Here is a 25,130-nt window from a genome sequence, read left to right on the forward strand (position 1 = left end):
TTACAACCGGTAAAGGCAAGGCAGGTAGAAAAAAGAGCCCAGGAAGAACAAGTTTCGCTCTTTTGGCATAACTTTGCTAATCTTTTGTTACGCCAAAGTTTCGATGTAGATAAAATGTGGCAAATAAAAATTGTTCAGGCGTGTGCTGAAACTCCCCTGGGTCTTCTCCCTTTGGACAGCGCAGTGATGACAATTCTGGTAGTAAGTAAAGTCAGAAAGTTAAACAACTGATTTATTAAAACTACTTATGTTCTTGAAAAAGATTCTCTTTGAAGGTGGCTATCAACGAAAGCTAAACCTTTTGCTCCTCAACGAATTAACTTTGTGACGAAAAATGATTTTACATTTGGGCGTGCAGCGTATTAATGTTTCTATTGCCGAACAATGTAGCATTTTAAAATACCTTTTTAACAAGTTAAAGCCAGTTTTTTCAGTTTAAATAAAATTTCAAGGTGTAGGATTTTTTCCAACCCTTTATAAAAATTTTACGAAATTCCTTTCATTATTTCTTGTAGCTTTTCCAACTTAATTGGTTTTAAGCTTTAATTTTTCTACATTCACTTTAAAAAGACCTGCGATTCGTCACTAAGTAATTGTAGTTTCTTGATTTAAGTTAGACAATCTCTTCTCCACTTTTAAACTGATAAATCGTGTTAACAGACCGATCTCGTTGTCGCATCATTTATGTGCATTTTCGGCATTTTTCCGCACTTTCCGTCAATGCAACTGACAAGTTTTCAATCTCAGCTCGCCGGCAGCGTCAAAAATAATTGCAAAATGCATCAATCAGCTGTCAGGACTGCGACTCGTCTGTCCTTCAGTTTGGGGCAAATAAAAAAGAAGAAAAGTGAAGTTTAGCAGAAGTTGCCGTCGTCGGTCTGTCAAATGCACTCGCTGTATTAATGCCACGACAGTTCATATTTTGACATATCCACAGCCACACAGCCACATAGCCACGAACACAGCCACTAACTCAACGGATTTCAATTTGTCCGGGGCGACACTTGAAGGAGTCGTAACTGCTCATTAGCCGGGATTACGTCTAGACCGCATTTCCGATAATTACTCTTGTATTGGCAGACGGCAAAAGTTTTTCGGCCCGAAACTAAATCGAGCACAAAGGCCACCACAGCAGCCGCAGAATCCGAGAATCGGAGAAGCGGAGGAGCGAAGGATCTGCGGAGGCGAGGCAAATACAAGGAGCAGGACTTGGGCTTGGTTTCGTTGCCGGGATTATGGCCAGAGGACAAAGAGCAATCAGCAAGTTGACTGCGGTTTCTCGGCTCCATTCGTCCGATTCGTCTCCTCGCCTAGTTGGCCAGCTAATGCGGTCGATGTCGCCGTCCTCTGATTGATTTTTACATGCCTCTTTGTGGGCGATACTCATCGTCCTTCGCCTTCGCCCTCGTCCTCCCACTCCCCTGGGTCCCGTCGTAATACTTTTAATTGACAATTGCGGAAATGCAAGGATACAAGGATAAAAATCCAGCAGGCGACCGCACAAAAGTTTTCAATATTTCACCAGCAGCCGGCGAGCGGCGGACAAGTGACGGAATGAGACGGCAGTTCAATATCCAAAATGGCATCCACATGTAAACGGGAAACAAGCAAATTGGTTAACAGAAAAACCGCAAAACCTTTTAATAATGGACGGGCCAAAAAAAAAGGTAGCGCGGCGGAAAAACGGGGGTTTTCCAATAAAATGTGTGTAATGATCTATTGGAATTTTGTGCGGTATATTGACGGTATGATGATTAAATTAAATTAAGAATTTATACATTCGATCTGGATAACAGCTAAGTTTGTTTTTAGTAAGAAAGATTTCAGACACACCAAATAAAATGGCAATATTTAGGGTTCATAAATTTGTTGTTCAATTGGATTATTTTTTTGTTTATTCATTTTTTGTTAATTTTTTTGATTACGAATTTTAAAAGATATAAAAAGGTTTTGATTATGATAATAAATACTTTTAAAAGCGTGAATTTAAAAAGTATTGTTTAAAAATATACAATTTGTGAATATTATCTGAAAAAGCACTATGAATTGTAGTCCTAATAATCATGCTAGAGGACTCCACACCAAATTGCCGAATTTAATATTCTTGAAGCGTTTTGAATGTTACGCAACACAAAACGTACGCCCAAGACAGACCCGCAATTCCCAAAATATCAATTATAGGACCGAAAAATACGAGCCGTCTTGCGATGGACAGACGGGGAGTGTTGGAGTGCTGGAGTCGGTTCTAATATAACGGGTAATTAAGGCGCACGCAGACAGGCGGACAGCGCAGGACCGATTTCCCCGACGACTCTCTCCGGTTACAGTTCCTCTAGGGCTTCCCGGCCACATTCGAAATGCTGGCAACGTAATTTGGCAATTTACGTGGACGCTGGCCAGCGCTAGTAACACAAAACTTATATGCGGGTGTTGAATTTCAATAAAATATGCAAGGTAAGTGATATGGCAGCCAGCGCCTGGCATTACTTGCCACTCCATCGTGCCACGCCGTTCCGCTCCCATTCAACCGGGCCGTCGCGGAAGGATGGTTAAAATAAATTAAAAATGGTGAATGCATATTTTGCACATTAATTGAAGATGACCGCTCATTAAGCCCGTCGGTACAGCGGTATAAGCGGAGCTGCACTCGAAGCACGCATGCCGCGTCCTAATTGGAATACACTGCTCAACAAGGGTGTGATATGATATGATAATATAATATTTTTTTTTGAATTTATATTTTATAAATGTAGGTTGCCTTGAATTTTTAATATCAGTTAAAGCAAGAATAGCACGTTAAATTGTGCTGTTTTATTTCTATTTTAATATTTTTAATATTTTAAGAATTTTTTGTAAGGTTCTATTAGCTGAGTAGAATATCTTTAGAATTTCTTTTATTTTCTTGAATCCTATTTGAGATAATGTTCGATACTTCATAATTTAAATATATCTCATAATTTATTAAGCATAATCCAGCTGACCAGTGTAATCCACTTGGTATTCGCAACTCCATTGCCATGTAAATTGAGGCGCTTTGGCCCGCCCTCATGCATTTTCATTCAACTCCGGCCGGGCCGATAATTAAGATGTGAGCCAAGTGGACGCCAATCATTTCGATAAATATTTAAAACGACAAACGCGGTCGGCATAAATCAATGGAAAGTGTAAGGCAGCAGTGACAGGCTCCACCGCTACGGAAACCAAATAAATAAACACATTCGGGCAGATTTATTAGCACGTACTTATAAAATACCCATGTACGTATGTATGTATATGCGATCCGGGCGGTCTGGACCATCTAGGCCCTCATTATGGTAAGTGATTTTCGTTGCCGTGGCCACTTCCGCACCAAAATCCTGAATGCCGAATCGCAGGAGGCAGCGGGCAATTGATTTGGCGTTTGCCTTTGATCGATTAGAGCCATCAAAGCAGCGCCCTCTGGCCCGGTAGCCTATTTACTTTTGCTATGAGAAATGGCCGAACTCGGCCGGAATGTTTGCCATTTCATCACGGAACGCTCGACTGGGCCGCCCGTGAAGCGAAGTGCCAGTGCCCGTTTGGGGCCTCATTTGTTTTTATGCCGCAGTCGAAGGGTCGCGAGGGGCCTGCGCTAGTCCGAAAGGTATTCAAAAATCAGTAAACTTACGCTAGAGATGGCAGTAACTCCTCTGGAAATTCTCAAAAATGTTCTTTTCACTTCTCCTCTTGAATTATGGATGTTGTATTTCTTCCTTTTTTATATGCTAACATACTATTATATTTCCTTAATACATTTTAATTATAATCAACTTGCAATCAGTTTCATTTAAAGGCATTTTGAGTTTTTAATTTTTCGTAATGAACATAAAATGGAATTAATATAACAAAATTACGAGAATTACTCCGACCTAATTTGAACATAATTAAAATATTGTTATTTATTTAAATATTTGATTGTTAAATCAATGTTCAACATCCCCTCTAAAAAAAATTTTTTTTTGGAAATGCAATATTATTTTTTGAAAACTTTTGATATCTTGACTCACGAGTTCATCCTTAGCTTGAATATTTTCGGTGTTTCCTTTTTATGATTCCACTTTTGGCTGGCCTTTTCTTTATTTGCTTAGTGTGTGCCTTTGGGATGGGAGCAGCACATTTGGGGAAAGGGATGTCGGAGGCTATTCGACCCACCATCTTTCCCCATACCATTTCCATCTGATGCCCTTTGTGTACTGGGCAAAGTTAAAAACGGCGCTAATTTTATGACGGCCCAACTTTGGCACTTGTCAAATAGGAAATTCCATACCCCAAGGAGGTGGAGGCGAGGGTCTCTTGGCCCGAAACTCTCCGCTTTGGCCCAGTGGTTTTTATGCTAATGTGAGTGAGAGTGAGTGCTGCTGGGTGGTTGTGTGGTGCAGATCTTTTGAGGTTTGCAGTGGTCTTTAAGCCAACACGGGGCATCCTTGAGCCGCCCTGCTAACTCCGGCAGTTGGCAGTTGGTGGGACTGACTGACTCGGCTGTTTGTGTGTTAATTACTGCGGCGTGTGCGGCACTCGTGAATCATGACTTCCGACTTGCCAGCCACCCCGCCATTCCGCCATCCCGCTTTCTAATTATGTTGCAGTGGAGTTGGTGGCAAAGGCAAAAGCAACAAAACAAACGGCAAGGCAACAATTCAACCGCAAACGCATTTAGCTCATGTTGCACACACAGCCCGAGAATCCAGTAAATAGTTTACCGAAATCGGCATGAGAGGCCTAGCTACTTGGCGTTTGAGCAGAGATGGGGGTGAGTTTTGGTACATATAAATGTAGGTACATGTTTTTGGTACCCTTATACCATACCTTAATATAAGAAAAGTAAGTAATCTTACCTTAATATTTTCCAAAAATATTTAAATAATTAATTGAATAATTATTGATATTGTATTATAAAACTTATTCTCAGGAATACTGAGGAAACTTTATAATCTTACCTTTACATTTTCCAAAAATATTTTTAAAATATTTAAATAATATTTAATTTATTGATACTCATCCTATTGATACGGATTAGTCCCTTAAAGTTTGAAATTTATTTCCAATCACTTTTAAGTATTGACTTCAAAAGTTCGATAACTTATTCATAGGACATAAAGGCAGTACCTTTCCCATCTCTGGTTGGGGATGGTGGTTTATTCCTGGGTGGTTCGTGGGTAGTATTCCATGTCACTGCAGTGCACACGGCGACCTCATAATAAAGCCATCCTCTGCCGCCTGTTTGTGTGTGTGCGAGTGCTCCAGCATTTCTCAGCTGCCGCATGTGGCAAGTGCGGTAGACCGTCAATTTGTGCAAATGCTTTCAGCTACCTAAGTCAGTTGGCTTCGACCGGGCGAAAGTACCAGCCAGGCGGCTTTATTTGCTCAGCCAAATTTGTCTTAATTCATTTGGATTAACGACGAGCCCGAAGAATGGAGTACTGACACCCGGGAGGGAGTTGGATAATTCATTCACTCAGCCAGATGATCCATCAGATTCGGATTCAGATTGACCCACCGTGACTCAAGAAAAGAACGAGGCGTTTAAAATGTTTATTATTATGCTAGTTTTATTTACCATCTTTGTTTGCCTTCATTATGCTCTCACTTCGGTTTCGGGCAGTTAAATGCAATTCGATAACAATATGTTTGCTAAATATTAATAAATATATCAAATGTCCCGCCTCGCCGGCTGCTGCTGCTGCTGCTCATTTTCATGTATTTACTTTGGTAATATTTTACAAATAAATTGAAATTTATACACATGGCTATGCACGACTATATGTGAGGGGTGTTTAAAAAAATGAATGGGAATCTCAAAGGGTTTCCGGGCAACGGCCGAACTTAATCAATTAAAATAAAAGTGTCAGTGAATAAAAATACATACAGTTTTTTCGTATTCAAATTTGATTTCAACTTACGGCTATGCTTTTTAATACTAATTGTTTTTTGATCTCTTTAATATTGTAGTCATGTTGCCGTGGGCAAAATTCGCTTGAATTGCCTATGCTTTTTGTGGCGGTGTCAATTGAGTTTTTATTCGGGTCTGGCTTTTTCTCTGTCTCTGGGATTTATTATCTGATTTGATTCGCAGTTCTTCCTGGCAACACATTTCTAGTTGTCCGCTCGCATACGTATTTGTAGATATATATATATAAACACTTATTTGCTTAGACAGTTTACCATTTATATTTATAGGTATTTACTCTTGCACTTGCACATACATATATCTCGGTAGTTTTATTTGAATTTTCTGTTTACTATTGATATTAAATTTATTTATGCACTTTAGCGGCTTTGTTTGATTTTAGTTTTGATTTCGTCATACGTAGATTAAATAACTAAAATTGAGTTTAAATGCAATTCACCTGCAACAGTTGTTGTTTGAGATCTCCCAGCCTGGCTTATAAAACATTTAGGCATTCAGCAATACCATAAACCAAAAACCATAAAGGATGGGAAGTGTAAACCAAAGTTTTAAATGGTTTTAAAAATAAACATGCTAATCAATTTTATGCACACACAAATCTGAGCTAACAACGATAAATTCATAAATATTTTACAATAGTTTTTAATATTTTTTTAAAATTTAATTCTTTATGCTCAACTTGTTATGTTAGTTTGGATAATCTTAGTACCATTTTGAATGCCGTTTGATATGACTTGATCATTGTTATGGTATTTCGCTTCTTCTCTTATTGTTTTAGTGTTCAACTTTAGCCCAGTAACGTGGCATTTCGCTTGTTTTATGTACAATAAAGAACGTGACCCATGTCAATGCAAACTATACTAAATATGCTAAAATTTAACTACAGTTAGAGTACGTTTTTTCCATGTTTTTACAGTTAATAATTACAGCTACATCCTGTTTGCTTTGTCCAAATTCAATGCGGAAGTATGCGACTCTTGTTGTTGCTTGATTTGCCTCACAATTCAAACGTTATATCTAGCCTATCCTAATAGTTAGTAGCTACTCACTGGGGGCATTCAACGTTTAGTAAAAAAGCTAAATAAATAAATCTCGGTCCTAACAAAAATGGATTAATAATGGCAAAACGTAATAATCTGTGAAAATTCTTCCCACTTTTAGCAGCTCAGAAATCAAAACAATTTCAATTAAAATAAATTTAATTAAATTTCTGCTTTTTAGCCACTCGTCTCATTTTTTCAGTTGTTTGTTTTGCATTCACGAGCATCACTATGAGTAAAACTATTTTCTTTATTTAGCGCTAATTAATTTATTACAATATTTGTGTTGGGCCCCCGCCTGACACTCGCTTTGTATTCATTAGCGTTTTTTAGCCAGTATTTTCTGTAATTTAATTATAAACAAATATGCGACAACAAATCCGCAATGATAATTGAGGAGGAAATGAAAAAAAACCGAATGTAATATCCCGCTATGAACACTTATCCCATGTTTTGTGCGTGTTTTCACAATTTTCTCTTTAGCTATTGAGTTGCGGCGCATTTGTTGTTTATTAAAAATATTAATCAGTCATTTGAATGCAATGAATTGCAGTGTTTATATATGTGTATATGTAAGTATGCAGCTGGCCGCGTATTTATGTGTGTGTTTATGGTTATTTCGTGTTTCGCATGTTGTCCTTTCCGCCTCATGTAAGTTGTCATTCGCTTGTTTGTCCCCTCACCACTCATTATAATCATCATCCCACCTGCCGGCATCTCATCCGATCCGATCCTCGGCACAGCTCAGCTGACTGTTTACAGCAATGCAATAATTTATACCATTCATTTGCATTGCATCGCTGACAGGCTAAAAAAAATTTGCCAACTGATTGCGCAGCGCAATTATTTGAATGCGGCCGCATAAATAAAGCTGCATACTTTGTTGCATCGCTCGGCGTCGAGATTTATTGTTAAAATTCCTCTGCGCACTTATTGCAAATTAATAACCATAAATTTGGCATGCAATCGCTCCAAAAGTGGGCTATGCATTTTTCAACGCATTCTCATGTTTTCACTTTTGCAAATGGTTAAATTTTCAATTTGCTTTCACTTTTTAAATGGCACAAGAATTTTTCGGTTTTAAAATGTATTTAAATGTGAGTTATGGGAAGTATTTAAGATTTTCTACATTTTATGCATTCCTTTCTAGATCATAAGATAAAATTGTTTAAATATAACAAATGCTTTAAATTTGTAACACATTTATTTAAAAAAATTAATTAAAAAAAACATGTTATGATTTTATATTTAATTTGAAAATTTTTTAGCAAAATATTTTAAGAAAATGGCGAAATATCTCAGACTCTTGCAAGGACTCCTCAAAGTATGCAGCTTTTATTGAGCCCCTGTCCTGTTTTCCGACTGCGTGTGGCTGTCCATTATTTGGCTTTTCGACTGGCACTTACGACTAGGTGTCCTTATAGCTAGCTTATTCCATCCCATCCGAGCACTTACTTGCCATACGGATGCTGGTTGATGTCCGGCGAGTGGCGCATCAGGGTGGCACTCCCGCTGCCCGGCGACAGGGTGAGGCTGCCCTCGTGGCTGCCGTTCATGCTGCTCGAGCAGGTGGCCGGAACGGAGACGGTGACGGTGCCGCCGTGACCAGCGTGGCCGCCGTGACCGCCGCCCATCATCTTCTCCGTCTCCTGGCGACTGTTGGCCATTATGCGGCGGATCGTGGGGGCGCAGGGAGTGCGTCAGAGGCGCGACTCCTGCGCGTGCTCATGTCAGACCTGCCCGTGGGCGTTCATGTGCAGGGCGTCCCCGGCGTCGGGGGGCGTGGCCGAGAGCTGGGCGGGCGGATAGTACTGCAACGAGGCGCAATTCAGATACTGTGCGTGGATTAGAATCGATACATGGTTGGACATCGCAAGTGCGTTATAAATAGGACGAAATTCTACCACTCTGCAATCAGGAATTGTTAACAGCACTCAGAAAAATATTCCCTACATTTAAATTTAATGTTTTGGTATTTGATTAAAAAATTTAGCTGGTTTGGATACTAGTTAAATATACCATAGAAATATTTTATGTTTTTATTAAATAAAAGAACATTATAGTAAGCATTTTAGACACATTTTAAAAACGTTGGATTCTAAAACCACATTCTTAAAGTCATTAAAAAAAAATTTTGTCCAGCGCAAAAATAAAATACAAGTATCTAACTCGTAAAATATTTTTGTAAATTAACTATAACTATAACTATGTTTTGGGTCTCTTTTTAAAGGAATTAATCATTGAATTAAATGCGTAATTACCAAGTAATAGTGTGCAAGCTCACTTAAAATTATTTTTTTATATTACAAAATATACATTGCTATTTTTCTGTAAGTGCAACTTACCCCGACGCGTCCATTGTCATAGTCGCGACTCGCTTGAATGGTCAATTTAGCCTTGGCGTGCATGGTGTCCGTCAGCGTGCTCCTTTGATGTGAGGACGGCATGACGCCGGGCACGGCGCTCGAGGGACCCAGCATCATGGAGCCATTGGCCTTGCCCAGGCTGCCGCCGCCCACGCCGCCCAGTCCCATGCCCATGCCCATGCCCATTCCCATGCCGGAGCCACCGGACGCGGAGCGCGAGTCCTTGCTGCGGAAGCAGTACTCCAGGATGGCCACGAACACGCTGACAAGCAGGCCGCCAATCAGTATGTAGAATATCCCGGCCACGTTGCTCAGCGATAGCTCGCTGTGCGAGGCCTCGCCGTCCTTGTGGGCATTGCACTCCGCCTTTTCGTACCACCATTTGTTGCGCAACTTGATCAGCTCGCCGTTCTCCTTCAGCGTCAGCACGGCCAGATTGATAGGGTCCCTGTTGAATGGGGAGTGGGTGGAGTGGAGGAGAGAGTAGAGGTGCCTTTGTTAAGTATGTGGGTTAGCTTTCATCTCTGGTCCACAACTCAGCAGCTCCTCACCCTAAAAGGCATCAATTTCTGACTCCCCAATGGCACCCAGATTCCGGGTCTACACTCAAATTTATAATTTAGAATTCAGACTTTAAAAAAATGACAAAATAATAATTCCAATGTAAAAGGATCTGGATCAGTGTTGCCAGTCGTCCACATAAAAATAGGAAACACTTCCGCAAAAAATTCGAGAGAAAGGGACAATAACAGGCGAACATTTCTGTATATTTAATTTGATTGCTACTGAAGTAAAAAATAATTTGGATATTCACTAACAAAGATTTTCATATTTGTTCACTTTTTTAATTTTGTATTTTAAATCCAATCGTCGACTCTGATGAAAAATGATTTGGATAAATAAAAGCTCTTATTTTACACACAAAGTTTAATTTTTTCAGAGTGTGGCGAGTATAAGGGATTGCTGTTAAATTTGATTTTTTTAATAGTTTAACCGTTTCTGATAAAAGGTTGAAATGAAAAGGCTGAAAATGGCATTAAATTGATTTTCACTAATAAAAATGGGATTTCAAATAAGATTAAAATTGTAATTTGTATTTGTCCACTCATTCTTTTTAGTTGCAAAACAAATTATTAACTTTTCTGGAAATCGGTAAGGATGTTTAAAAGTTTACAATTCATAGACAAAATCAGATTTTTCAGAATTATGTCGAATGGCTGTTAAATTGGAAATTGACTTCTAAGCTCCTTTTATTTTTAGCTTTTACACTTATTTTTAAAATAAATACAGATGTCTGCATAGGGGATGTATGGATTTTTCCCGCAAAGTTATTTTGAAAACTGATCCAAAAAGAAATATTTAATATTTTGCTTGACTCTAGCTTGAAGGAACTCCAAATGCTCGGACTAAGATTCTTAATTTTTGCGCAGTGTACTCACTTGAGCGCCGAACCGAGCGGCGTGGCGATGCCAAATCCCTTTGTATCCAGATTGCGGCCCACTTTCATTGTGTCGCAGGGCTCGCGGGCGTTCACATACTCGTTTTTGGGCGACTCCACCAGCAGGGCGTACTTGCCCTTGGAGTTGCGCACGCGTTTGATCCCCTCGTCGTAGGTGGGCACGAAGACGTGCTTCCGCGAGTTCATGTACTCCCACATCTTGTTGTGGAGTCCGATTTGGGAGCGCTGCGGGCACAAAAGGCGAGCGAAAATATTAAGTAAGGACTAAGGAATACGAAATACGCGGATCTGAGGCGTATACGCCATGGCATCCTGGGACAGTCGGATGCAGGCGGATAGGGACACCCGCTTCACCCAGACATCCATCAACATAATGCCGAGGTCCTGGTCCTAGTCGCCCCACAACGACTGTCGGGTGATATATATATATATACCCGAATATATAGAAATATCTGCTCACATGGCGAGGCAGCCGAGCGTAAGTGTGCTTAAAAGCATCTCAAATAAATGTAGCCATAAAAAATAGAATTGCGTCCCATTTCTTTTGCATTTTTGGCCCGATTGACGGCCGGAGAAATGGAATGTGGATTGCTGAATGCTACTGAATGCTAAGGGAATGGAGGGAATGGAAGGGAGGTCTGAGTGGAACGGGCGGCAAATTGCTTTTTATTCCTCGTCTAACACAAATTAATCCTTGGCCCGGCTGGGACCCTCTCAATTTTGACGTCTCAAAAGGCTCAGCTCGCAAATTCTAATGGTTTTCTAGCTCTTGACTGTTGGCTTTTATTGTCTTTGATTTGCCCATTGTGCGGTTGTCAAATGAGTGTGACATGAGCACCCGAAATTAATTTGGCTGCTAGGCAATCGGCAATGTCGCAATTGTCTGGGGAGCCAGGCGAACAGGAAGGTAGGTACATACGTACATATGTACAAGGTATGCAGAGGGAAAAATTATCCCGAAATTGGGTCAAAAAATGAATAAAATTGCTTTAAAAAAATATTTGCAGTTGAATAGATTTTTGTAATCCCTTTCCTATTATTTCTGACGACTTTCTGCAATTGTGGATCTTTTATTTTGAAGTATTTAAAAATAAATTGGTAAGATATCTTAAATAATTATATTAAACCGCTTAAATTTTTATTTTAAAATGAGCATTCAATATCGAATCCGAACGATTTTTCAATCAATAAATTTGACCAATTAATTTCCCCCAGTGCAGTGCAGTACCTGTAAATTTTCTACTCACCCGGAAGAAGTCCCATGTGGAGCCGTGCAGCAGAGTGCCGTACTGCACCTCCGTCTGCATGGCCAGGTCCTCCGGCGAATTGATCGGCGTGACCATGCGCTCCACGGTGAGGAAGGCGGCCAGGTTGGCCGTGTACGAGGAGATGAGTATCAGGGTGAAGAAGAACCACGAGGCGGCTGCAATTCGTCCGGACACGGACCTCGGCGACAGATCGCATCCCTGCTGCATGAAGGCGGCCAGCGAGAACCAGAAGGAGTTCCACACGCTGAACTCGTTCACGGCCGTCGAGGCGGAGCCTCCGCTTCCGGGACTTCCGGCGGAGAGGGCGGCCTGCAGGGCGGCGGCCCCGGCTGCCGTCTGGGCGCCCGGAGTGGGTGGTCCGGGCGGAGCGGGCAGGGGGGCGCCGCCAATAATGCCGGGCGGCTGCTGATTGGCAAGCTGTTCGTGATGTGCATGCGGATCTGAAAGGGCGAGCAGGCGGAAAAGGGGGCGGGCCAGGAGCCCTGTGAGTTGGCCGCAAAACAAAACCGCAGACGGCAAACGCAGTCTGCCAGTGCACGGTAAAAAAAGGTGTCTTATTTTTAGACTCATTTTTTAATTTAAATAATTGTCTTTTAAATCCTATTACTAACTAAAATTTACACCTGAAATTTCCTGATTAAAATCCCTGAAAAATTATAAATTCCCAACTGAAATCCCCTTTCTTCTCTCAGTGTGAATGCGAGTCGAATGGGGAGTGAGCTCCTTGTACGTGCCCATGTCGACTGTCCAAGTTTCAATCATTTCGTTTGGCTTGGCTTTTTGCGCCTGCTCTAATTGATATGCAATCAAACCCATAGCCAAGTCTCTGTTCCCCATTTGCTTCAATTGCAAAGCCATTGACTGCCAGGCGGAGATGTGATGACATTGCCGCTCCTCCGGCAAATTCAGCTTGTGATGCTGATGTGGATGTGGCTGTGGATGTCCTGATGTGGATGCTGATTCTCTAGTGCCAGCATGGCGTGTCCTTCGTGCTCCTGCATCTCTGCCAGGTTTTATTTTGCACTCGCCTTTGTCCCGCTCTTTTCACTGGGTCTCTGTTTATCTATCTCCGTTTTTACACTGTCTGTAAACGCTGCCTGCATACAAAATGTTGTTTACTTTCCGCTAAAATTACATTAAGGATGTTTTGCAGGATGTCAATAGATTGTTATGAACAGCCACTCCACATCGCCGGTTCTGAATTCCTCTCTCTCTGTCGCTCTGACTACTAACTAACTGCCAGTTCATATGTGTCTCTCGCTCCGATTGTCAACAGAATTCCTACAAAAACAGCAGCACCAGTGGGAAACTCAAATTGAATTGAAATAATTGAATTTCCATGAAATCAAATGAAATCGAATGCAAAACAAGTCAAAAGTTGTAGCAGATGCATACAATTACGAGATTTTGGGACTTCCGCCTGGCATCCGCTTTTTTGGCTAACGCAGATACATATCTCGTTAGGCTGCACTCGAAGAAATAGTGTACTTTAATAGAATATAATATAACTTTCGCATTTAAAGCACACATCAATAACTAATTTTAAGATTAAGTAAAAATTATGTCATTTATAAATTTAATTTCGGTTGTTAAAGTTATATGTCCAAAAATGTATAGTGCAATTCTCTTTAATAAAATAAAGAGTAATTTAAGTATATTATAGTAAGAGAAACTTCAGGATATAAGTATAAGGCTTATTTTCGTATATCTTTTTAGGACATATCATAGAAATAACTGAACATATGTATAGTGCATAATACTTATAAATACATTTTGAATAAAAATATAAATGAATTAAGTCTCAATCCAGTTTTCCCTTTCTAAAACAAGACAATGGGGTGTGTCTTAAGAAAATGCTAATTTCCCAGAGCATTCACTTAAAGGATCTCCCCACATTAAGACATTGTTGTTCCTATTTCAGCGTGAACTTTTCGTAAGCGCGCAATTTAATTCAATATTCAAATAACCCAGCTGCTGGCGGGAACAGGTGTGTGGGTACAGGCACAAGTACAGGTGGCACTTACCTGGCGACTGTGATTGCTGCGGCTGTTGCACGAGGCGCCATTCATGTGGCGAGAAGCGCGACACAAAGAACAGCACGATGCTCACGCCGATGTAACTGAAGATGACGCTCACCTGTTGGCAGGTGAAAGCAGAAAGAGAAAGAAAAAGAAAGTTGTAGGTATGGTAGGTAAACATGAGACACTCGTGACGTGGAACATGGAGAGATGGCCTGGCACCTGTGCAAGCAGCCACTGCGAATTTGCCGGCTGCTGCTGCTGCTACTGCTTTTTTTCATTAAATTTTCTTAACTAATTGAAGCGGAAGCGGCCGGGGCTTCCTAGAAAATAACGGAACATTAACCTAATGGAGCGACGGTGAGGGGAGCGCGGGTTCGCAGGAGCAAGACAATGGCAGCCAAGGACATCGACAGGAGCAGAAACTCTGCTGGCGGCTGTCTGGCAACAGTTGCTACTGCGCCTACACAGAGGAAAATTTGTTTTAATTTAATGAAAATATTTATGCCTGTTGAAGCAAATTATTTAAAATTTAAAATCTTATTAATTCTAATGCATATCTTTTTTATGAAATTAAATAAAAACTTTTAGAAGCCAGATTAGCATATTAGATGTTAAATCATCAGTAATTTTAATAAATTAGTGTATAAAAATATTTGAAACCCTAAAAAAAGGCGTCTTTGTTTATCATTAAAGTCCAGTGGTTCTGGGTATCTTAACTTTTTCTTGAGAAACTTAAGACTGGAACTGAGTTATGTCAGCCTTGTTTAGTTACTCTATTTCTTAGCACCCGTTTTTTCTCCCACTGTAAGGCCTCCCAGTGTTTGTGTGTGTGTCGGAGCTGTCAGCACCTGAATGGCTGCCATGGAAAGCGCCTTTGTGCGGAAGGAAAGGTGTGTCCTTGTCGTTTGTCGCCGCCGCTTTCATATGCCTGAATGGCTTCGCCACACACACTCTCACACTCGCCTAAGTAGGATTGTGCCGCTTGTGTTGTTGCTTTTCAAATTGCGAGTGTGCCAGTGTGTGTGCAGCTAAAATGCTTCATTTAATTTATGATAAATTTTTTGTAAAAGACTTTTTTATTAGCTTGTTAACTTTGCGCCTTGGCTTTTGCCGTTCGCCTTTCGCCTTTCCTGGGATCCCTTTCCTCATCCTTAGAGCCCAGTTATACGCAACCCAACCCCTGGAAACTAATTTGCATTTGTAATTTTTTAGCTCATGTCAAATTACGCATTAGCTTTCACTTTGGCGCGCTGTTTCGCCGGCTTTTATTAGCATTTAATTTTGCGTTTGTCGCGCGCTGTCAACACTCTTTGACTTTCGAGATTCGGATTTGGGCTGTGCCCCTTTTTTATGAATTTTTTATTGGGCGTAAATTTAACAGCCTCCGTCGTCATAATTTTGCGCATTTACTGAGCATTAGTACGCATACCCATATAATTGGTTTAATTGTCTACCCAGTTAGCCCATCCCCCAATTTTCGGGAGTAGTTGAAGCACCCTGGTGCAACATAAACATCAACTAAACGCTCATACAAATTTGATGGCTTGCCATTATTTAAACAAGCCTCGAGCGCCAAACTTCGGACCAGCGACTAGCGTTAAATTTAAAACTTGACGGCCACGTAATTTCGGGAAAACTCTCCATGTTGCCGGGCTGCTGTGTTTATGCGAGTAATGTTAAAAAAGGCAAACAGTGGCAAAAGCACAAAAAACTTTGTCGTTTACTCTATTAAACTTTGGGAGCTTACGTGGTGCCAAGTTGAAGCCGAAACCAGAAGAAATAAATATACAAGTCGAAACTTTGCCGCAAACTTTTGCCCGAACAGCAGCAGCCTTCGCATCGAGAAACGTTTCGAGGGGGGCGAAAAAAATAATGAAAATAGGGGAAAAAAATTGGCAAGCGTAAAAATTACCAGGCAAAACAGAAACGGCGGCGAAACAGAAACAGAAATGAAGAAATTGTTTAAAAACTTTACCCATTTGTATGCAGCGCAATTTTTGCAACATTTTGACTCGTTACCAAAGTGAAAATAAACACATTGCGCTGTGTGTTTAGACGGCCGAGAGTCTAAGACGGTTTTTGGGACGGGAAATAATTAGAAATTTTGGAGGCAGTGTCAAGTGCCAGCTGGCAATATCAATAGTCGCGGCCAGGACTTGATTAAAATGTTTACAGGACCTGGACAATCTCTCGCTTTCAGCCGGGAAAGCCAAAGGGAAAATCCTCAGCATCTCGAGTTGCATCGCTCCGCTGAGCGCCAATGAAGCAAAGTGCACGCAGCCAAAAGGAAAGGGGGATAGGGAAATGGGAAATGGGTAACGGGGACTGGGAAACTGGTGAAACTCGAGGAACTCGGGAAGCTCCTCCCAGCATATACGCACCCAAATTTCCTGCGATAAAGGATTCATGAAGCTGAACACGCCGGGCGTCTGCTTCACTGGCTTCTTAATCATGATGGAGATGCCCAGCGACATGAACGGCTTGCTAAAGTCGATGACACGTTCGCGTTCGGCGGTAATCGTCATGGCGGCAATCGCAATATCCGCTTCCTGCAACCGAACGAGTTCATTTGCCGGGGGCTATAAAGGGGTAAAGGGAAAGGAGGAACTCGACTCACCTTGCGCACCAGCTCCCCCACCATTCCATCCCAGCCACCATGGGCGCTGGATTTCTCCGAGCCGTAATTGCCATCCTTGACCAGGCGCAGCTGATCTGCAATTGACACAAAGAGAAAAAGGGGGAATAAGTTAATATTGAATCTTATAGAAAAACATTTTAAGAAGTTGTTAGAAAGTATTCAATTTTAAAAAATATTTTGCTTATTGAGAACTACAACTAATTTAACTTTTGTGATGATGATTTTATTTCAAATTCAAATAACTAAGTAAATAATACATTTTTAGTACAACTTAAAAGTATAATTTATTATATTTTCAAGATATTAGGTTACTGAAATTAATTACGTATGCAATGAATTACTTAAAAACAGTAGAATGTAAGGAAAAGGAAGCAATGTGGTTTATATAAATACAAGTTCTGGCAGTTCTATTTTGAACATTTCTTTTTTTGAGCACATACCATTCAAATAGTAAATCAAAAGTTAAGTTAAAAAAATCAAAAGTCAAAAGTGCATTGAATCGGATATCGTGAGCGGGGAATTCACACGGCCGATTAAGCAGGGCATCGCGCATTCACTTACAGTTAATGCCCAGTTCCTTGGCCAGCAGATCGGCCAGGTCCTTGCAGTATCCCTCGAAGCGGTCATTGCCGTGCAGCTTCTCGGCGAAAGCCGCCTGCTTCAGCATGATATAGGGCTCCTCCAGGACAGTGGTCACTATGTAGGTGCGGTTCTTCTCGAACTCCACGTGCGGACGCAATCGGACGTACTTGGCATTTAGGGGCTGCAGCCCGGCATCGTCATTCCACTCGGCCACCTTGACCTGGGTTGTCAGAAAAGAAGAAGTCCCGAAAGATTATAAATTACCGAGTTGGGCAGGCCATAAATAATGCAGACATCGACACCTTGCTCCCCACGAGGGAGCAACTCGAATCGATATTTGCCTAACTTTGAATTATTTTCTATTTCCCAACTAGAACAGACTGGCAAATTTAGTTTCTTTTAACATAAGAAAGTAAATGGTAGATATGTTATTAAATTTTATTTGAGCACATTTTTTCTTTTCAAACTGTAATTAATTCTGTAGGATAATTAAATCTTATTATATTTAATTAACATAAAATGCTTTAATATAATGTTTTGTATTTTTTTTATTGTAAAAATTACCAGCAAATTTATTTGAATAATTACCAGTTTTAAATTAAAACATTTTTATAACTAAGTACCATTTAGTAAAAAGTAAAAGCCTTTGTTTTAATTTCGACTTATTTCAGTCTCTATTTTGAAGTAAGCCAAGTGAAAACCAGTGCCCAGAAGTTGCCCAGTGCAAACAGCAGTACGGCTCTAGCTTTACCTTTTCCCCGAATGGCTTAACGCCGCGCGGACCATTACCCACAGCCCCAAACGGCACTGGGCAGCACTAAACAACACTCGACAACAAAACACATACCATGGCGCTGTTTACTGTCATCTCGACGACGTGCAGCGTGTAATTGACGCGTCTGCCGTCATCGTTGAATTTGATGTCCCCGGTTAGGCCCTCGATTTCCACCTGCGGAGGCAAAGAAACCAGGAGATGAATACACACATATAGGGTACAGAGTACAGAGTGAGCCGTAAAACAGGAACATGGGGTGGTTGGGTGCAACACGGGGCGTATGTGTGCTTAATTGCTTTGTCAGTTTGCCCGACTGGCAGGCAGGTGTATCGATGTCGATGATGTCGGCACATTGTGTCCACACTATCGTCGTCGCGAACACGGATGGATCTAAACTCACCTTTCTCAAATAACGCGATATTTTATCGCCATGCTCCCAGGCATTCACCCAGCCCTTGGCCGTGTTGCAGTCCAGTGCTCGCGAGGCCATGCCACCGGATCCGCCGGAATCGCTGCCGGCGAATCCCCCGCCACCCGCACCACCGTTTGCGAAGCCACCGCTGGCATTGGCATTGTAGTTGTACCCATCACTGGACGTCGAGGCCGCCGCCTGGGCCACCATCAGCGTCTGGCTGCGCCGCTGCACATTGTTCCGGAACTGGTCCGGCTTCTTGCGCAGGATTTTGTTGAACGCCTCCACCAGGACGAATACGGCGTCGTACATGAGCGCCGCCTGGGCCTGAAGTTTCGGAGAAAAAATAAGGTTTCGATTTAATAACTTTAAAGTTTGCAAGATTTTTAGTTTACATTTATACTGCCAAAAAACAAAAATACCGTAAAGTTTTTTAAAATTATGTAAATATCTGAAATAATTACCTAAAATATGGGCTTCCCATATATATTTTTGGAATAATTATCCTTAAAAATGAGATAAGGTCATATATTACCTTGACTCATTTGGACTACATTTTAGATAATCTTTCCTCAACAGTGGCGGATCTAGGATTTTGTTGTAGGGGGTGATATCAGAACAATCCGTGTGATTTTGGAAAAATAAAATTTTCGCCAATTTTTATTTATTTTATAAGGGGTTACATCATGATTTTTTGCGAAAAATTGACAAAAGTAAAACTCCCAGGTTTGAATGCCAATCGATTGAAAATTCAATAACGAGTTCAGAAAGGTATGACAATCCATATTTGGATAAATACTTCCGTTGTTTCGGTCAAAAAAGAGTTATTTTTTTGTGGAAAATTAAGATCTAGGTTTTGGTTAAAATTTTGATTTTTTTCTATTTGTTTTTTTGCTGTAACTTGTCCAAAAATGGTCCTACACCAAAAATACAGATAACAAAATAATAAAAAAATCAATGACGCTTTCCGTGTGATCTTGAAAAAATAAAAATTTCGCCAATTTTTCATTTTTTTATAAGGGGTACATCACGTTTTTTTGTGAAAAATGCCCTAAAAATAAAATTTTCAGAAAGGTATGACAATCCATATTTGGATAAATATTTTCGTTGTGTCGGCCAAAAAACTAATTATTTTGTTGACTGTACTCCACTGGAAACCCTAACCAAAAGCATTGATTTGGGAATAATCCTAGAGGATGGTGGATGTTGGTCAATAAAGCCCCCCGTGGATTCGGCACTGGCGAGGAGGTGGCTTAGCTGCCGGCATTTAATGAGTGCATTACACGCTGTTATTCACAATTTTGCCAGCCATTGCCCTCTGGGGCGCAGCTATCTTTCGCCGTATTTAGCCCACCGGAGCAGGTGATGATGCTGATGGGCGTCGAGGGGTTAAGCTAGCCCCAGGCCCGGCGGGAGTTGAGCCACGAAACGTGTCGCACATTAACCCATACAAAAGCAGCGGGAAAAACTTTGATTTAATATTTAACTGCTGGCTGGGCAGCAGTCCTTAAACTGGCCTACTGGCCGGTTGGGCAAACACGGGCTAAGCGAAATAGAATGCCACACAAAGACTTTAATGTGAATTTCCCCCAGAACACACACGCAAGTCAAATAAACAAACAAGCGCTGCCAAAGAGAGCAGCGGTCCAGCTTCTGGACCGGAACGGACCGAATACGAAGGACAGCGGACCAGACCGGACCGGACTGAACCGAACCGGAGAGAACTGTCCTGCAGCTGAATTCAGCCAACGTTTAAGCGCCACAAAGTGAAATCTTTGTCAACAAGGATAATGCCAAGGAAATACAAATATAAACAGCCAGCAAGCGCAAACTAAAGCAACTTGCTTTCGCAAGGCTGTCTCTCTTACACAGGAAGAAATATTCTTGCTCATAGAAAATTTTAGATATTAAATGTTATTATATTTAATTATTCCAAATAATTATATTGAAATACTGCAGAAAAGAGAAAATATTTCTAATGCATGATAAATTATATTAAATGTTCTTATTGTCAGTAAAAAATCCGTTTTAATTTATTATTTCTAAATCTTTAAATCTTTAAATCATAAACTTGTTTTTGTTAATGCCTGCTATTTTTAACACACTTTCTCCTCAGTGTATACGTCTAGGTCCCGGTCGCATTGACAAGGACAACGGAGCAGCGGCGACAAGGACACATGTGCCTTTGACTGCAAGTTGTGCGATAGCTATCTGTCTCCTGCCCGCTCGCTAAAAGTGAAATCTGGAATCTGTCGCCGGAATGCGAATAAGAGAACGAGTATTTGACTACACGCAACACAAACAGAAGCACACAAACACAAGTGCAAACACACAGAGCGCTGAGCATCGACAAAGCGCCGCAAACTATGCTACAGTGGCACAGTGCCTCGGTGCCTCTGTGCTTCAGTGTCCTCCCGAGTGTCCTTCCCCTCTCTCCGGATAAACATTAAATCCCCGCAAATATTTAACTGCCAAACTAGTGTGCTGGCCTCGTTCGGCTACTCACCGAAATCGATTCACGGCCAGCGCCCACACTCATCTGGGGGTCCAATCTCTTCCAGCTGTCGTAGAACTCGCGCACCAGCCGCCGGTTCGTGTCCACGATGCGAAAGCCCGTAATGTTAATGGCACCAAATTCGATTATCTCGCTCTCCCAGCGATCGTCCATGACCTGCAATGCAAGACAATCGAATCGAAATTGGGTTGATAAAGGTACAGTGGGCTAAATTGGCTGTAGGATGGTGTATTGTTCAATTGTTTTGAAGGTGTCCTTAAAAAATATTTAAATTTTATTTTTTAATGGATCAAATTTTATTCCAGAAATATTTTTATAAATAAAAAGATATTAAAAACTGTAAAAAAAAGTCAAGTTGATATTTTCTTTATTATTTGTAAACTAAGGTACTAAGAAAAATGTTTTTAAAAATATTTCGTATTTAATTTGTTTGTAAATAATTAATTTTAACTATTTCTTCCACCGTTCCTTAAATTAAACGTTTTTTGTGTTCTGGTTTTGGGTTTGGCTTTGGTTTTCGGGTGCCCAGAACAGCAACACTTACCAAACCACTCAGCAAATAATGGTAGGTGCGTCGGCCGAGTCGCAAATCGCGGACATGCTGGATGAGTATTTGCTTGGCCATTTCCGTGGGGCAGTCCAGAACGATGTGCTTGTTCTCGAAGCGGCCGATCTGCTCCAGAGTGTGCAGGAACTCGATGGCCATGCTGACGTTGGAGATGCGCTTGACCAGCTCCACTTGGAAGGACTCGTTGCCGGGGCGCAGGCCCTGGTATATTTGCTGGAGGCGCAGCAGACCTGCGGGGTATCAAGTGTGATCCTGTTAATTAACTGAGTTTCGGGCAAATTTACACACATTCTGGGCCATCCGGCCATATGGCTAGATGGCCAGTTACGGATTCAGATCCAGATACATAGATGCATTAGCAGGGGCACACAAATTACAGCCATCAACAGTTTTGCGAGTCGTTAGCCAGTGCAAAGGAATAGGGCCCCGGGCCCCTGGGCCCCCAATCCCCAGTCCCTTATCAACAACACGAGCATTTGCAATCCACAGGAAGCCCAGGGGCTCAGGGGTTGGAAGGGGTCAGACAAGGGGTAACAACCACCCACCCGACGTGAAATCAAGTTCTCGGCAAAATTCACGATGAAATCTGCTTATGCACAAAGCTTGTCTAAGGTGAATTGAATTAAATTCGGGAATAATCGCCTTATTTTATAGAAACCAATGCTAATAAACTGCTGCTATCAACCGAGTTTATCTCGATTTTCCACAGAATTGTGGGAAGCTTGCAATTAAGGAAGTATTTTTTATAAAGCTTTTAAAATCCATTTTTTTGGTCCTCTTTGACATTTAAACTGTAGAAAAACAGTAAATGGCCAATGAAATCAAATTTTTGGGTAATCTATAAAAAAGGAATGGAAATAAATTTGAAAAAATGCCCTCAATTACCTGGTGATATAAGTACACTTTATCTGGCTTTACAATTCGATTTCTTTGAATTTAATTTCTGAGCTTCTCAAAAAGTGGTTAGAAATCCAATGATAAAAATTGATTTTTATTATTCATGCTTAAATTTGTATTTTTCATTTGATTCGCCACACGTTTCTGGTCATATTTGAGTACTTTTACTCTTTAATTCTGGTTTATTTCTGTTCAGACTTAAGTCCTTTCAAATCTGCCTACACAACGCTCCAGTTTTCTTTGTCGCCTGCGCCTTGACATTTGCTTTGTCTAAAAATAGGCCACACACGCCCACCTCCTCATACCCCTCCCACTTCCCCGCACAAACAAAAGCCAAAGGAGCAAAATCAGTTTCAATTTGAAATTTACCGAAAACGGATACAAGGATGCGTACATGCCACTGCGTATCCAGCAGATACCCCTCGATGGGCCCCAGAATTTAGGCCAACTGCGGCATGTTGGCAATGCCAGGGCCCGGGGCAAGGCCAAGTTTTGAGCCACTTGGCAGGCCCATCGTTATCCTTTTGGGGGCCCCCTGTATTCCGGCATTATCCTCCTCGGCCCTCTGCCTACTCCGATGAAGCCTCTCTGCCAGCGCAATTTGCATTTGTGCTTATTGAGTTATGGCTGCAACTAACTGCTTTCATTCGCACTTAAACCGAGCGCAGGGCCCCGAGCTTCAGCTACAGCTACAGCTACAGCCCTTCCTTCTCTACCAAGCCCCTCCCGCAGGACTTCCCTTTCCTTCCCTCGAACTTTACGAGTCAAAACTCAACGATTCAATGCGCCTGGGACAGAGGAATACGTACAAACAGATAGCCCGGGAGACGGACGGACCAGATGATTTGTATTACAGCTACAGCTACGCAGCAAACAAAGGAAGGCGAATGGAAAAATGTGAAGGAGCTGCTGTGGAAAACCAAGGAAAAGCCAGAGATGGAGATGGAAAAATCTCGACTGGCTCTTCTTCTCGGTGGATGTCGCATGAGACATGGCGGTGCAACTCCAATGCGCCTTCAATTTATGTTTGCGGATAAAATGGGATTTGCTTTTTGCTTCTGGCTTCGGATGGATTTTGATTTAGGCATTTGTTGTTGCTGCCACTGCTACTGGAACTGCTACGGGTTGCCACGCCCACTGCTACGCACGGGCGGAGCGTACTCAATACATTTCCAATTTGTTGTTGCTTTGATTTGCACTATGTGCGGCAAGTACATATATTCCAAGAGTTCTAGGGTACTAAGGGGTGATATGGGCTAAACAATTTTGTAATAAGTAAAATTATATTTTAGGAAAAATTACATTTATAAATTTAGTTTTTGTAACAAAAGAATACTTACAACAACGTTTAAGGAAAATAAATAAATATTTTAGATAAACTTTAAATATCTTACTTTTTTATGTTTTATGTTTTTAATTTAAAAAATTCTGCACTATAGATCAATTAAATTAAATGTTGTTAAAAAGAATAAGACTAGCTAAAAAATTTCTTTAAAATTCTGTAAATATTGTGTAATTTTATTTTATTAGTTTTCCGAAATGGCGATTTACATGGTTTTTGAAATGAACTTACTTCGAATTCGAATGTTAAGCCAATAAAAACCTATGAAAACTATTCGAATTTCGTAGTTAGAAACCATTTAAAGTGCTAGAAGTCGACACCCTTTGTGAATGGCATATATCCTTTCGGGGTATCAAATTGCCCTGAATAATACAGAGACTCCCGATGCTATATCTCCCTGTAAGGGTGTGTGTGCGTGTCCGTGTGGCTGAGTGAGCGGCCATTTTTTGTGCGCTCCGCTCGTTGTGCAATAAATTTTCTGCCTTGCCTTTTATACAATTTCATTTGCCGGCACTTCCTCCTCCTAAACTTCCTAACCCTCCTAAACCACCCACTCTATTTCGCTTCCATTCGCTTGGCTTGTGTTTGGATTTGATTTTTGCGCTTTTTTCGATTTGAGATTTGCCGCTCGGATTTAGGGGGTGTGCGTATGCGCGTGTATATTCTGTGTGTGTGAATCGGAAAATCGAAAGTGTAATTGAAGAGCATGCTGTTGCGGCCGAGGATTTTGTTTTATTTCATTTTTGATATCAAAACATTTTTGTGGCTCACCCCGCCGCATATAATTCGAGTTTCCCGAATTTCGATTCTCGATTCCCGATACCCCCGTTTGGCCCATCGACTTTATGCCTCGAAATTGGCATCCCACCCAGAACCCCAATCCCAATCCCAAAACCGAATCCGAATCAGAACACAAGTCCCCATCCGCTTTGGTATCTCTGTGTGTGTTTGAGCATTTCCGTTGATTTTTATTGTTTTATTTCGAGCTGTGGCCGGTGCTCTTTCATTTTCGTTTATGTAACGAATTTAATTCACAATTATATTTGTTGTCTTTTTTTTTTATTTTTTCCCGTGCTGCCGGGTCAAATTCAATTTGTTTCGAGTAGCAAAGGCGAATTGAAATTGAATTTGAAAAGTGCCAGGAGACGAAGATGGCTGGCCTCGCTGCCACTCAATTTTGGCCACTATCTCTCGCTCCTTCCAGTGGCTATGCAAATCTGTCAGCCACAGAGCCACGCCCAACTTTCACTAGGATGCGAAAAGTAAACAAGACAATTTGTTATGTTAAACAAAAGTTAGTTTTGCGGAAATGAAGTTTTCC

General features: G+C 41.2%; 1 protein-coding gene across 1 annotated transcript in view; it reads right to left on the minus strand.

Annotated features, from left to right (window-relative positions):
• Window positions 1-8,248: 8,248 nt before the first annotated feature.
• Window positions 8,249-25,130, minus strand: part of GluRIB (Glutamate receptor IB) — a 28,066-nt gene continuing 11,184 nt past the window's right edge. The window contains exons 6-17 of the mRNA XM_017150043.3: window positions 21,547-21,800; window positions 20,994-21,158; window positions 18,476-18,814; window positions 18,148-18,249; window positions 17,280-17,520; window positions 16,698-16,792; window positions 16,462-16,629; window positions 14,084-14,195; window positions 12,039-12,499; window positions 10,772-11,016; window positions 9,312-9,780; window positions 8,249-8,801 (exon numbers count right to left, since the gene is read on the minus strand). Coding sequence (XP_017005532.3) covers window positions 8,697-8,801; window positions 9,312-9,780; window positions 10,772-11,016; window positions 12,039-12,499; window positions 14,084-14,195; window positions 16,462-16,629; window positions 16,698-16,792; window positions 17,280-17,520; window positions 18,148-18,249; window positions 18,476-18,814; window positions 20,994-21,158; window positions 21,547-21,800 — 2,756 coding nt within the window. The 3' untranslated portion in view covers window positions 8,249-8,696. The remainder of the gene's footprint in view (window positions 8,802-9,311; window positions 9,781-10,771; window positions 11,017-12,038; window positions 12,500-14,083; window positions 14,196-16,461; window positions 16,630-16,697; window positions 16,793-17,279; window positions 17,521-18,147; window positions 18,250-18,475; window positions 18,815-20,993; window positions 21,159-21,546; window positions 21,801-25,130) is intronic.

Source organism: Drosophila takahashii, chromosome 3L (genome assembly GCF_030179915.1).
Source record: "Drosophila takahashii strain IR98-3 E-12201 chromosome 3L, DtakHiC1v2, whole genome shotgun sequence".
Taxonomy (NCBI): Eukaryota; Metazoa; Arthropoda; class Insecta; order Diptera; family Drosophilidae; genus Drosophila; species Drosophila takahashii.